The 12,539-nt window shown below is 39.2% G+C and overlaps 1 protein-coding gene across 1 annotated transcript; it reads right to left on the bottom strand.

The window, feature by feature from the left end:
- Nucleotides 1-291: 291 nt before the first annotated feature.
- slc6a1l (solute carrier family 6 member 1, like) lies at nt 292-12,316 on the bottom strand. Its single transcript, XM_046379523.1, has 14 exons — nt 11,975-12,316; nt 9,818-9,949; nt 9,031-9,131; nt 8,182-8,291; nt 7,922-8,054; nt 5,680-5,814; nt 5,487-5,590; nt 5,275-5,399; nt 4,377-4,489; nt 3,604-3,735; nt 3,178-3,280; nt 2,800-2,900; nt 1,697-1,864; nt 292-1,286 (listed from the first exon to the last, which is right to left on the bottom strand). Exons 1-14 carry the CDS (start codon nt 12,213-12,215, stop codon nt 1,191-1,193), a joined length of 1,794 nt encoding a protein of 597 aa, XP_046235479.1. The 5' UTR covers nt 12,216-12,316; the 3' UTR covers nt 292-1,190.
- Nucleotides 12,317-12,539: the final 223 nt, after the last annotated feature.

The following is a 12,539-nucleotide window of genomic DNA, read 5'->3' as shown; positions in this document are numbered from 1 at the left end:
CTTTCTCCGTGATGATAAATAATTGTATTCAGTATTTCATCGTTTACCTCAAAGTGAAACAGGACAACCTTTTCCCAGTGCTGCAGGTAATGCATCGCATCACATCATTTTCCCCACTCTCTCAGTTGTGTAATGGGCCTATTTTCAGTAATTAGAATACATTTTCTGGTTTCACAAAATTAAACATGTCACATAAATGAGAGTTTTTTTGTAAGTACTCCAGTGAAATGCTGTCATTTCTGCTGTTGAAGAGTAAGATGTAATTCAGAACAAAAAATCTTACTTACCAACACCACTCTACTACATGCTGCAACATGCTGATGGAGAAGGGAGGTACCAGGTGCAGTTTATTTTGTTCTTACTGACATGAAAAATAGCAAAATCAAATCAAATCCTTCATTTATCTCATTTAACGTATTTGTACCCCAGATAGTCCACAGTATGAAGCAACTCTTTAAAATAACATAACAAATTTAATATACTGACATGATTATATTTACAGTTTTATAATATTTGAAGGTGCCATGAAGTATTAATTAAGAAACTGTATAAGTTGAGAAACTTTCTATGGTGCATAGTCTGTACAGCTTTCCTCACATTCATATTGTAGCTCCAAATGTTTCCTTTTTGTTTTGATTTTTATCTGTGTGGATCAGTTAAGACAACAGATTTAACTGCAGGGCCCACATGTTTATTGCTGAACAAAAATGTCACACTGGCTGGCTGGTTGGTTCTGTACAAGAAAATAATATTTGATGCATTGTAGTTTTAGGCTTAGAATTAAGTTTAACCAGACTTTCAAATGCCTCTGTGCAACAGCATTCAGCACACAAACAATGACTGATGCTGTTGAGTGTTAGAGAGAATTTACAAGTAAGGACGACATACATTAATGTATATATGTTGTTGTTTATGTACACAGGTTCATTTCTGATCTATAGCATTCAATTTGCAGGCAGTGCTCGCTCCTTGACTGCAAAAGGGAACTTAATATCTTCTAAATTTATCAAAATTCATTTTCATTTATTCACTTAATTTTTCAGCACAATTAAAGATGGAGGGAAACATTGTCATAAAGTAGCATACCAGATTCCAGCTGTCCATTTGTCAGATTTCAGATTCGACTAGAGTAAAGTCGTGGCAGACAGGGGAAAACGGCGCTCAAATTGTTTCGACCTGAAAGATCCTGGCTAGACGGGAGCTTCGCCCACGCTCCCCATGTGTGTAAATTCTTCATGCCCCGATGGCTTTTCATCCTCCTGGGCGGTTGTCATCTTTCGCCAACGCTGGTCAAGTGAAGGGAGTTACATCAGTCTCAGATTAGTAATAAATTCGTAATAGTTACTTTTAAATGTGAGTTCCAAATGTGGAATTTTAGGCAGACCAGAAGGTACAGATAGCACAAAATATGTCTTTAATTCAAGAAAAAGTGACAAATATCTGTTTATATCAGACACAAACACTAACAAAAAATAAACTCTAACAAGCTGTGCTCACTGCCAGAACATACCTCCTACCTAAAATCAGGATAATGATGTTGGCTTTGAGCCAAACCCATTTTTCTGCTCCATCCTGAATGACTGCAGTGTCCTGTGTTCCTGCATCCTGTCTCTGAGCTATTGCCTATACTGTTTATTTGTATAACTTCAGGGAAGACATTAGAAAACAGTGAGCTGTGGGAAAAAAAGTTGTGTACCTGTCTGATGCTGCCCCCGCTGGTGCAGAACATGTAGATGACATAGCCTGGGATCAGTATCATGGAAGACAGAGCCATGAACCAGCCAATCATTTGGCCCCACAGTGGGTACACATACTTTCCCAAAGACAGAGGAGTCATCTCAATGGCACTGAAGGTGAACACCCCCTATAATGTATAAATATGTCCATTAACGCTAGGCCAAGAGTGAGATCAGTGAGAACTCATTTAGTGATTTGCATGATGATAGAAAACTGAAAAATTCTGCTAAATTGAGCAGAAAATTGGATGTTGAGAGGAAGTTTGGCTTGTGTAAAAAAAAAAACATTGTTTGACAATCAGCTTTCAGAAAATCATATTTTATGTGGTCTGGTACCTTAGTCACACCCAACCGTAATTTGTAACCGATGTTTAAACAAGCATCTGCAGCCATGCTAGTGCCTGATAGCGTCTAACAGTGAGATTATACATAAACACAGTGGTGCTTTGAGCTAAATGCTAACATCGCCATGCTTACATGCTCAGAACAACATTGCTTACATGCTAATGTTTAGCAAATATAATATCTACCAAGTTCACCATCTTAGTTGAGTGTGTTCGCATGCTAACAACTGACATTTGCTCATTAGTGCTAAACAAGTTTTTCAGGTATTTGCACTCAGACCAAACTGGACAAATTAAAACTGAATAGTTTTCAGGATGTTTAGGTTTTGGCCACAGTGGTGAATCAACTGGCTAGAAACATTCAATCAAATTTAGCTATTTAAAGTTTTAACCTACACATCTGTTTTAAGACATGCAAATCAAATCAGTACTTACCCAGACTAAATTGCGCTTACTCATTTTGGCAGAATACCTTTATTTTCCCATTTATACAGCTTCCTTTATCACTACAGTAGTGAAGATAAAGACATTGTCATGATTTCCCAGAGGGTCTGAAGTGCAAATCACCAGAGAGGAAACTAGTTCAGCAGTATCATCAATTCTCTACCTATTGGAACTTGGCTGCAGCTTGATGGGTTCATAGATCTCCAAGAAGTAGAGGTTGACTTAGAAAAACACATATTATAGAGGGGTCAAATCGATAATCATTCCCGGCCTACCAGGCAGATCAGTGGAGTGAAGAACATCCAACAGAGCTTCCACCAGCCACATGGCCTATAACCAATCATGTCTTCAATGTTCTTATAAAACCTTTCAGCTCCTGGGTACAAAGAGAGGAGGACAAAGAAGAATGTAATATGAAGATGATAACGACAGGAGCAAATCCTTATGGGGTGAAAGAGTCTTATCACAGAAAGTGGAGGAGATAAATGTAATTTCCTGTAGTACAGCTACAGTGAATATAGGAAATCTACATGCTTGAGTCATTAGGTGACTTGGCACAATATGTTCCCTTCTATTGGGAATGTCGTAGTTACATCTAATTTCACTGTACAGTGTTTGGTTTAAACGTAGACAGTATAAAACAGATTTCCTACCATAAAACCAGGATATGGAAACTGTTTCGAAGAAGACGAGGAAGAGGAGGCACATCCCACTTGCGGAGTAGTAATCAAACAGCTTGAACACGTACAGACCACCCTGGGAGTTTTCAGCACACACAGACACACAATACTGCTTCACAGGCTGAATATTAATATCCCTCTCTTTATTGAATAAAATATGCATGATGAATGTGCACCGCAGGTTGTTGTGAGAACGTTTTGTCACTATGTATAATGCAGGAGTGGGCTCTATTTCCTAGTGTTCACTTATGTGTACTGAGGCTTAGGATAACCGCTTTATGATACGCAGTCACGTGTGCACAAGTTAGTGGCAGTGACTTAAAACAGAGCCACACAGTTTAGATCATCTAAACATTTTTATATTTGAGAATCAGCAAAGACTGAGGGCATTTAATCTACTTGCGTGATGTTGGAGAAGCCAATGATGAAGGAGATGAAGCAGACAATGAGGATGAAGACCTTCTTCCTCTTCCTCAGCAACAGGGGATATTCATCCATCAGAGCTGTGATGAAGCCCTCCACTGTGCAGAACTAACACATGACAGTGTTAAGAGGCTTGAGTACTCCTCTTGTAGCACTCCAGTTCCACTGTCAGGCTCACGATGGACAGTTTAACAAAAAGAATAAAAATAAATGCAGCAGGACCAGACGGTATCCGTTCATTGTGCATTCCAAGTCCTGTCTGCAGGTGTTTTCAGGCTGATTCAGCACCAACAACATTAAGCATTAATTATGTATAATGTTAATTAGGAATTAATTAGGAATTAACATTATACATTACAGACTGGTATAGACAGACTCACAAAAACAACATTAGGTTGGATGCTTTTCTCTGCAAATGACAGAGCAGATGAGTATTTTTAAAAGTAAATCTAGCAGTTGAATAAATGTTTCCACTATTTATTCAACTGCTATAACATGCACTTAAGCTGACATGAATTTCAGCTCTTCAGTATTGGTCAGAAGTTAAGAATTTGGTATTATGTTGAACAGGACACTTTTATTTAAATAATTCTGAATAAATAATTTACTTAATTTAAACAGCAGCTTTTGTTGGTTTCTTTTTTCAGTTTGATGAATGTATATGTGGACAATACAGAACAATGGATAAGAAAAAAACAAACAAATAAGGTATTCCATTCAGTTACAGGGGAAGTGTGTGTTGTTTGTACCTGACTGTCCAGGCCCAGCATCATGAGCATGGAGAAGAAGAGGATGGCCCACAGAGAGGACATGGGCAGCTGGGTGACAGCCTGAGGATAGGCTAAAAATGCCAGACCTGGACCTAAATGTCACACACAAGAGACAGTGTTTGAAGTGCAAATTCTTCATGTGATGACACTGTAGCCTCCAGAGATTTATGAGAATTAACTTACTTAAATACTGAGTAAACAAGGGACAAAAACAGCACAATGCCATTTAATTGGACAAGTCCAGGGATAATCAGTCTCCAACATTTCAAGACATACCAAAGGTTGCCAGGTACCTTTAAGACAATTACTTACATCTTAATTTTTAAATTAACTAAGCTAGACATATGAAGAGATGATAAAAATATAATACTTTGTTACAGATTAAACTACTGAGCTGAATCGAATGGATTAATTGACTGACAGAAAATTAAATGTCAAGTAGTTCAATAATCCTTTAAGTCATTTACTTTTAAGTCATATATTTCATGAGCTTCTCAGATGAGAAGATTTTCTGTTTTTGATTTTAATAATTTCCATTATAAATTAAATTAGAAAAAGTTTGAGGTTTGAAGGTGTCAGTTTGGCACTGGGTGATTGTGACAGCGATTCTCACAATTGCCTAATTTTTTACAAAACAGGCAATCAATCTATTAATTGAGAAAATACTCACGAGATAAATCCATAAGAAAAATAATCATTAGCTGCATTCCTACAACCTCGATTCCAAAGACATTGTGATGCTGTGTAAATAGCATTTGCATTTTCAACCAAGTGGCAGAGTACTTTTACTTTTAATACTTTCAGTACATTGTCCTGATCGTACCTGTACAGTCCTAAGCTGTTTCACATTGCCAGACAAGTCAGTGCAGTCCCGTACCTGATGCTGCTAGTTCCTGGACAGGTTTCTTTGTGATGTAGGACATGAAGCCTACGATGGAGAAGATGACAAAGCCAGCAAACATGCTCGTGCAGGAGTTGATGCAGCACACAATAATGGAGTCCCTGAAGAGTAAAAACGGACAGTTAGGACCACAGAAGAAAACCAAAGCATCAGAGGAAATACAAAGCTTGTTGACTGCATGTTCCTACTTGTACACATCGTTGTTGTAAGGGTTGTAGCTTCCCAGCGCGATGAGTGAGCCCAGGCCGAGCCCGTAGGAAAAGAAGATCTGGGTGGCTGCATCCAGCCAAACCTGTCGGACAAAAGATGCCTGTGTGTGGCGGTATTCGTGTGTGTTTGTCTCTGAGCATGTTTTGTGTGATTTGTGTGCAAACTGTCTACCTCAGACCGGATGAGCTTATTGAAGTCTGGAGTAATATAAAAGAGGATCCCATCTATGGCCCCAGGCAGGGTGACCCCACGGAAGAACAGGATGAACAGCATGAAGTAGGGATAGGTGGCTGAGAAATACACTACCTAACAGAAAGATAGAGAGGACAGCTGCTTTTTTGTATTAAGATTAGCATAAATGTCTATCCTATCAAAGAGAAAAACATGTATTTGATTTATACAGAATTAAAAATGGAAGAAAGTGTGTGTTTAGACAGGATTCAGATTATTCAAGTTAATCACAACTGCAAACAACTCAAAGCCATTTCTCTTAAAAAAAAAAATAATCAAGTAAAAAGAAGAGATGCATAAACCCTTCCTGCGACAGCACACAGGGCGAAAAATGTCTCAGCTAATTTCATGGCTTCTCTTTGCCAGAAGATCTTGCTGGAGGATATGGCCAGCAGTTCTGGAGCATAATGATTATGCTTAATTGGTAATGTCCGTCAAGGCCAGGGCCTTGGGGGAATTCATTTTTCTCACACACATTAAAATCCAATTATCCCTGGTAGCGAATGTGTAAATGTGTTTCTGCTCACATACATCGCTTCGACTTGTAATTTAAAAATCCCAGGCGGTAGGCAGAGTGATTTCTTTTTCTGCATTTTCTAACTCTTTTGCCATCACCTCCGAATCATCCAGAAGTTTGGGATTAAATGATAATTTTTTAAAACCTTTTCCATTTCTCAACCTCAGTGAAATGTTGAAAGAGAGAGATGGGATGTAGACAGCAGAATGACAGCAGATATAAACAGAGTCAACATCTGAGAAGAATATATAAATACTGACATGATAGACATGTCTCTGTTGGACAAAAAAACATTCAGATTAATTTTAAGTATGAGGGATCAAAATCAGTGGATAAAGAAAATGTAGCATAGGGGGCCTAAATTAAATCAATAAATTACAGACACATTTAAAGAGTTATCAGACATTTCAACGTGAGAATAAATTCAAACAAACAAACGAGGAGAATGGACTTCAACAGACATTGTGCGGCTGAAAAACTTGTCAGTACAGTTTTGGCATCAATAAACACTAACAAGCAAATAGCCAAGTAGGAAAATGGCAGAAGCATTGATGCTGCCCTATAAACACAAAGGATTAATTAGCCAGCACTCACACCAGTGCACATACAAATGAACGTCTCTCTAAGACTCATAGATCAGCAGCTTTGAAATTCTGATATGAATAAAGTTTATATTACAATATGTTTGTGGACAAGGGGTTTAAATGTCATCAGCACTTGACTTATGTCACTGTGAATTTTGAGATCAGTGGATGAAATCCTCGCAGGGACAGCTCAATCTCCTGTGCCACAGTCCATCCGAGCTGTGAACTACGGGTCATACAAGTGTGCTTTGTGATTAATAAAGACACAGATAATCAAGGAGAAGGGGCTTAAAAGATCCAATAACCAATAGCACATGCCTCCTCAAGCCTGAGATTACTTTTCCTGCAAGAGGAGACTGAAAACAAACCCATTACAGAAGCTCAATTCTTGTGTCCATTTTTGAGAGTGCCCAGCAGACTAATTGATTAATGGATCAAAGGACTGACAAATAATAATAAACCAACAGTAATCTACTGATAACGGAAGTAAGACAAGAGGCAACAGCTATACAAACCCCTCTGGGATTTACTTAAGCTACAATGAAAATTACACTATGTTGATATTTAGGAAATGTCATGTTTGCCATGTTAACCAGCTTAATTTAATGCATTAGTGTGCATCAATAAACACAAAGCACATTTGAGGGAGTTTTTTTGTGTGTGTGTGTGTGTGTGTGTGTGTGTGTGTGTGTGTGTGTGTGTGTGTTTAGACAAGTATTAGACAAATTAAAATTTTGAATTGATGCTGGCACAAAATGGAAAGATTAAAGGCTCAAGGGCACGGATCTGACGTCCATTCAACAATTTTCCAGACATGTCATTAAAACTTAAAATATTGGTAGCGCTTAAGGAAAGATTGAGAATTTTCAGTTTTCACAGAAAGCTATTCAATAGTTGTTAAAATATGTTTTTCTCTATAACTAGCTTCACCAATCAAGAATGGACTCCGTACCTCCTAAGCAGCTCTATGCCTCGTCATATCTGCATGATTAAAAACTTAAAATATACACAAGGGAGAGAGATATTCTCAGATGAAGCAGATTGTGTGACGCAGCAGAAGCAGTCTGCAGCAGAGTCTGACCTTCCCCGTCCACTCCACTCCTTTCCAGATTGAGAAATAGACAAGGACCCAGGCCAGGGCCAGAGTGCCCACTAAGGGCCAGCGAAGCTCTCCTGGCTCCTCCAGACCACTAGACAGCTGGTGCATGTTACGCCTGCAGGAGCACATGCACACACACAGTGTATTCAGACACAGATAAGCTCCCAGGAATAGCTTCAACACAGAGCATCTTGTACACACATTCAAATACTGCACGGCAGGAAAATATCTCGTAGACTTACTCCCAGAACTCTGTGACAGCACTGGTCAGGTTGGTGGTGTCTGTCAGACTGTAGTTGCAGAAACATTTCTCTGTGTTCCAGGGGTTATCACAGCTTTGCCAAGGCAGCTCCTGCACACAGAAAGACAGGCAGAAGCAAATTAGGGCTCCAGCAGCAAAGTGAAATATGATGAAATATTTCTCAGTTTTGCATTCTGTATTTTGGCACAAAGCAAAACAATGTTTTTCTTCACAGGAAAACCATAACTTCTATCATGTGCATCCTTTCACTCTCCACAGACTCACGTTTTAAACAGTTAGCCATGTTTTTTGACCTTCAAACACAACAACGAACAATATATTTTTTGATCCCTGCCTCTCAGTCCTCCATTTTCCCACTACAGGACTGCATGGTTGAGCAGACATACACAAAAGCACAGTGACAACAACATTAATACAGAGAAAGAAAAACACAGTAGAGATGATAAACCCAAACTAGACAATAGATCTTTTCTTATTGTAAGGTGATGAATGAATGGCTGGTGGTAATCAGATATAAAAACAGGAATTAGATTAAGTTTGCCATCCATTTTTGAAAATACTTTCCTGCTGCCCCCCCTTGGGAGCATAGGGTACTGAGAAAATTTTCCATTACAGTTTTGGAAAGCCCAAGCTGGCATAATCAATTCAAAAATTTCTCTCTCGATTTCAATATATCACATATGACAAAAACAGCAGGTTTTGACATTCATGTCTGAAAAATGATCAAATAATTTTCTGTCCATCAGCTGATCAATTCTTAAAATATTAAATAAAATATAAAATATTTTTAGTTTAGGTTTGTGTTCAAATGACTGAGTATGCCACATACCGAACGGAAGGAGTTGAATAAGTAGTAGAGCGCCCAGGCAATAATGATAATATAGTAGATGTTAAGCCAGAAGGAGAGGACCACCGCAGCTAAACCAACACCTGAGGAAGAAAGAGGTGTTCAGCATTTAACAGTCCAGTATTTCATATGTCCGCCAACATGCAAAGTAAAATGTAATATAGCATGGGACGAAGAACACTAGAGCAGATGGCAGACGGAGGAAAAAATAGTGTTACTCAGCATGTTAGTTAAAATCTTCAACATCTTCATCATTGTTATTTTTCCATTTCTCGTTGTTTACTTGCCCTTGGCTTTGAGTATTAGTTTGCACAGCAGCACATTCACTATCACAGTTACCGTCTGTGCTGGCAGGAGATAAAATGTGCTTCACTCGAGCTCTTTGAGCTCAGGGGCAGTGGTATAATTGCTACCAACAAGCACCGGCTCCAAAAGATTCTTAAATGAAAAAAGTTGTCAACAAATCTATTTTTTTAAACTTGTGTTTCTGCACTTCATCAGTAGCTTCTTCCTCACCAGTTGCATTTGAATATTTGAATATTTAAGTCAGCAACATGTCTGATGGCATGAAGAAAGAAACTGATATCAAGTGCATTAAAAAGCTGTGCAAAAAAGAGAAAATTCAGTTTTCATCAAGATGGATCTTGGATTGTCTGTCTCACACTACAAGAGTGGTGGATCTGAGCAGAGGCTTAAATTATTTGTGTAAATTTGAATGACATAAGAACACATGTGCATCCATATTTTGCTATTTATATTGACATCTTACCTTTCATCATAGGCATGAGCTTCCACACACCCAACCCTCCCACTGAAGTGAACTGTCCCAGAGACGTCTCCAGGAGGAAGAGTGGTATCCCAGCAAACACCAGGGTCATAAAGTATGGGATCAGAAAGGCCCCTAAATAGATCACCATGAAGTAAACAGACAAAATATGCTTGATAAGATGATTTAGATAATGATCAGAAGGATGTTCTGTTTGGAACTAATCAGATAAATTCAAAGGATTGCTGAAGTACAATCAGGAGGGCTTTAAAAGGTGTTATCAGCAGTACAATCATAAACATGTCAGAGTGGTACTCAAATGATTTTAATATACTGATGTAACACAGATTGACAGATTGTAATATCCTAAATATCTAGTTAATAGTAATAACAAGTTGGAAGACACTCTTGTTTATAATACAATCAGCATACAGTTGACACACACCTTCAAGAGAATATATTTCTGCCCAGAGAGAAAGTTTTACAACTGATTAAAACGTTTCTGTAAATGCTAATGTGTTGCTCAGGACCTTGTTCCAATAAAATATAGTCTCAATGGGCTACTTCAGCCTAAAACCAGAGAAACTATTTCTCTCTTTCAGATTTCATTAATTAATGAAGCTTGTGAGATGAGCATATGGGCAACTGCTAAATCCAATCTGACATGTGCACTGGAAGAGTCGAAAGGGATTGGGGTCTGTGAGACTAGTTAGAAAAGTAGGAGGAATGAAAAACAGAAAGGAAACAAAAGGAACAAGCTTTAGCAGCTTTTTCTAAAGATTTATTTAGATTTGTTGGGAGAAAATTGGCACTAAGATGGAGTTAGAGGTTTACTTTGACAAGCTGTGTACAAATAAATATAGCGACAGGTTTATTTGTAGATATACCCCCAGTGGGGCAGTAGACCACACAATGGATGTTAAATCTCCTACTTTGAAAGAGGTACAAATGGCAGTTAGGCAATTGTGAAGGGTGTGCTGAGACAGCAGGTAGTGGATGGCATTAGTAAAGCGATGTCAGACCTTCGAGGCAAACTTGAACTATGGTCCCTATAGTCTGATCTGCTGCCATGATTGTTGTGGGCTCTGACAGTGTATGATGTGCCTGATTCACGTGTAGAGAAGCAATAGAGGAAGATTAACTCTTACATGAGAAAGTGGCTGGGGGCTCACCACCTTAAAAGAGGAGTTTTCAATGTGCAAAAACAAGGCTGGAGATGACGCTGTCAGAGTCCACACAGAGTTCAGTCTCAGCAGGGAAGAAGTGTAACCCGAGGGAAACTGTTTTACAGGCTCAGGCAGCAATTACACATAGGAACAATGTAGGGCAGGTGCAGCATGGATGTGGGAGGGAACGGACTAATCATAGCACAGCCTTCGTGAAACAAAGCAACAGCAGTTGGCAGGAGCGCTAACTAGTTGTTTGGTTCATACAGTGGCTCAGTAAGCATGCTAGTTAACCTGACACAGTTTGACATGATGTGGTAGCTATCTAGGATGAGGCTGCTGAGGGTGATTATTTGGCTGCTTGGTGAAGTGAGCAGCATGCTGGCAGAGACAGAAGCATGCTGGCTAGCTTGACACGGCGTTGGCTGGTTGTACACAGTTAGCATGTTGTTAGCTGACGATACTGAACGCTGGATAACACCGTTGAGCCTCCTTGCTGTTTGGGGCAAGTTCCACCAAACATCGACTACCAAGAGGGTACCTGATGATCCTGTAGACTTGCCTGTACTCTCAGGTTCCCACACAAAGTAATTTTGGTCCCAAGCTTTTCTTTATTTGGTAAGACAGATACACAGGTAAAACTTGTTTCTCATAATAGAGGGGTTGCTAAATAGTCCTTAACAGTAATAGTGGCAGAAAAGGTGATAGTTGATGGACAGCTGAGCAGGCCATGGCATTCAGATGAACCTCTGTAGTTTAATCTGAGTAGATACAGTGTAGATGTGAGGTTGCTGCTACATATATACTCTTTGCTTAGGGAAGAATGTGATTCAAGAACTCTTAAAATGTGCATTAGGTCAGAAAATGTGAAAAATTGTCATAACTATTTGTAAATCTACACCTCTGTAAGCTGTGATGAAGGCTTGCCTACTGAACACTAACTTTAAACTAACTGAACCTCTTTTGGTTCTGTCAGACTCAAGGTATAACTTACCTCCACCGTTCTTGCCACAGAGATAAGGGAACCTCCAGACATTTCCTAGGCCAATGGCATATCCCACACATGACAGCAAGAAATCAAACTTTCCCTTCCAGCTTCCCCTGTCGGGTAGTTCCTCTTGATTCTTCTTTTTATCTGCAGGGGTCGCCACAGGAACCAGTTCCTCAAAGGGAACTGCTTGTTTGACCTCTGTTGGGGAGTTCAAGTCCACTGTACTCTGCCCAGTCTTCCCCATGGTGGGACCACTAGAGACCAGTGGGGTCAGAAAGTCACTTTGTCCTCACAGCCTGTAATGGTGACAGGTTAAAGTCTCTGTTCCTGAGGCTCTTACACTGAGTTTTGTTTTTGACTCGTGACTCAACAGATTCAGGACAATGTGCAGACAGTGAATGTGCAGAAAATCTGTAGACAAAAGGAGAAAAGATCAATTTTCAAGGGATGTTATGACAATTATCCATGGGCAGTGATGAAAGCTTTTGTTTGTTGCTTTTTTTTTATTTTTTTGTTTGGCAGTGTTGTAGTGGGAGAGAATACTTACAATTAGATTACAATTTTATGA

The sequence above is a fragment of the Scatophagus argus genome, chromosome 22 (genome assembly GCF_020382885.2).
Source record: "Scatophagus argus isolate fScaArg1 chromosome 22, fScaArg1.pri, whole genome shotgun sequence".
In the NCBI taxonomy this organism is placed as follows: Eukaryota; Metazoa; Chordata; class Actinopteri; family Scatophagidae; genus Scatophagus; species Scatophagus argus.
The sequence above is the reverse complement of the archived record's forward strand: the minus strand, read 5'-3'. Positions and strand labels throughout refer to the sequence as shown.

Coding starts and splice junctions, on each gene's coding strand:
- slc6a1l (XM_046379523.1), bottom strand. CDS start 12,215: ATGGGGAAGACTGGGCAGAGTACAGTGGACTTGAACTCCCCAACAGAG. Junction 5,591..5,679: donor ATAAGCTCATCCGGTCTGAG/GTAGACAGTTTG, acceptor TTTGTCCGACAG/GTTTGGCTGGATGCAGCCAC. Junction 2,901..3,177: donor TTCCATATCCTGGTTTTATG/GTAGGAAATCTG, acceptor CTTTGTACCCAG/GAGCTGAAAGGTTTTATAAG.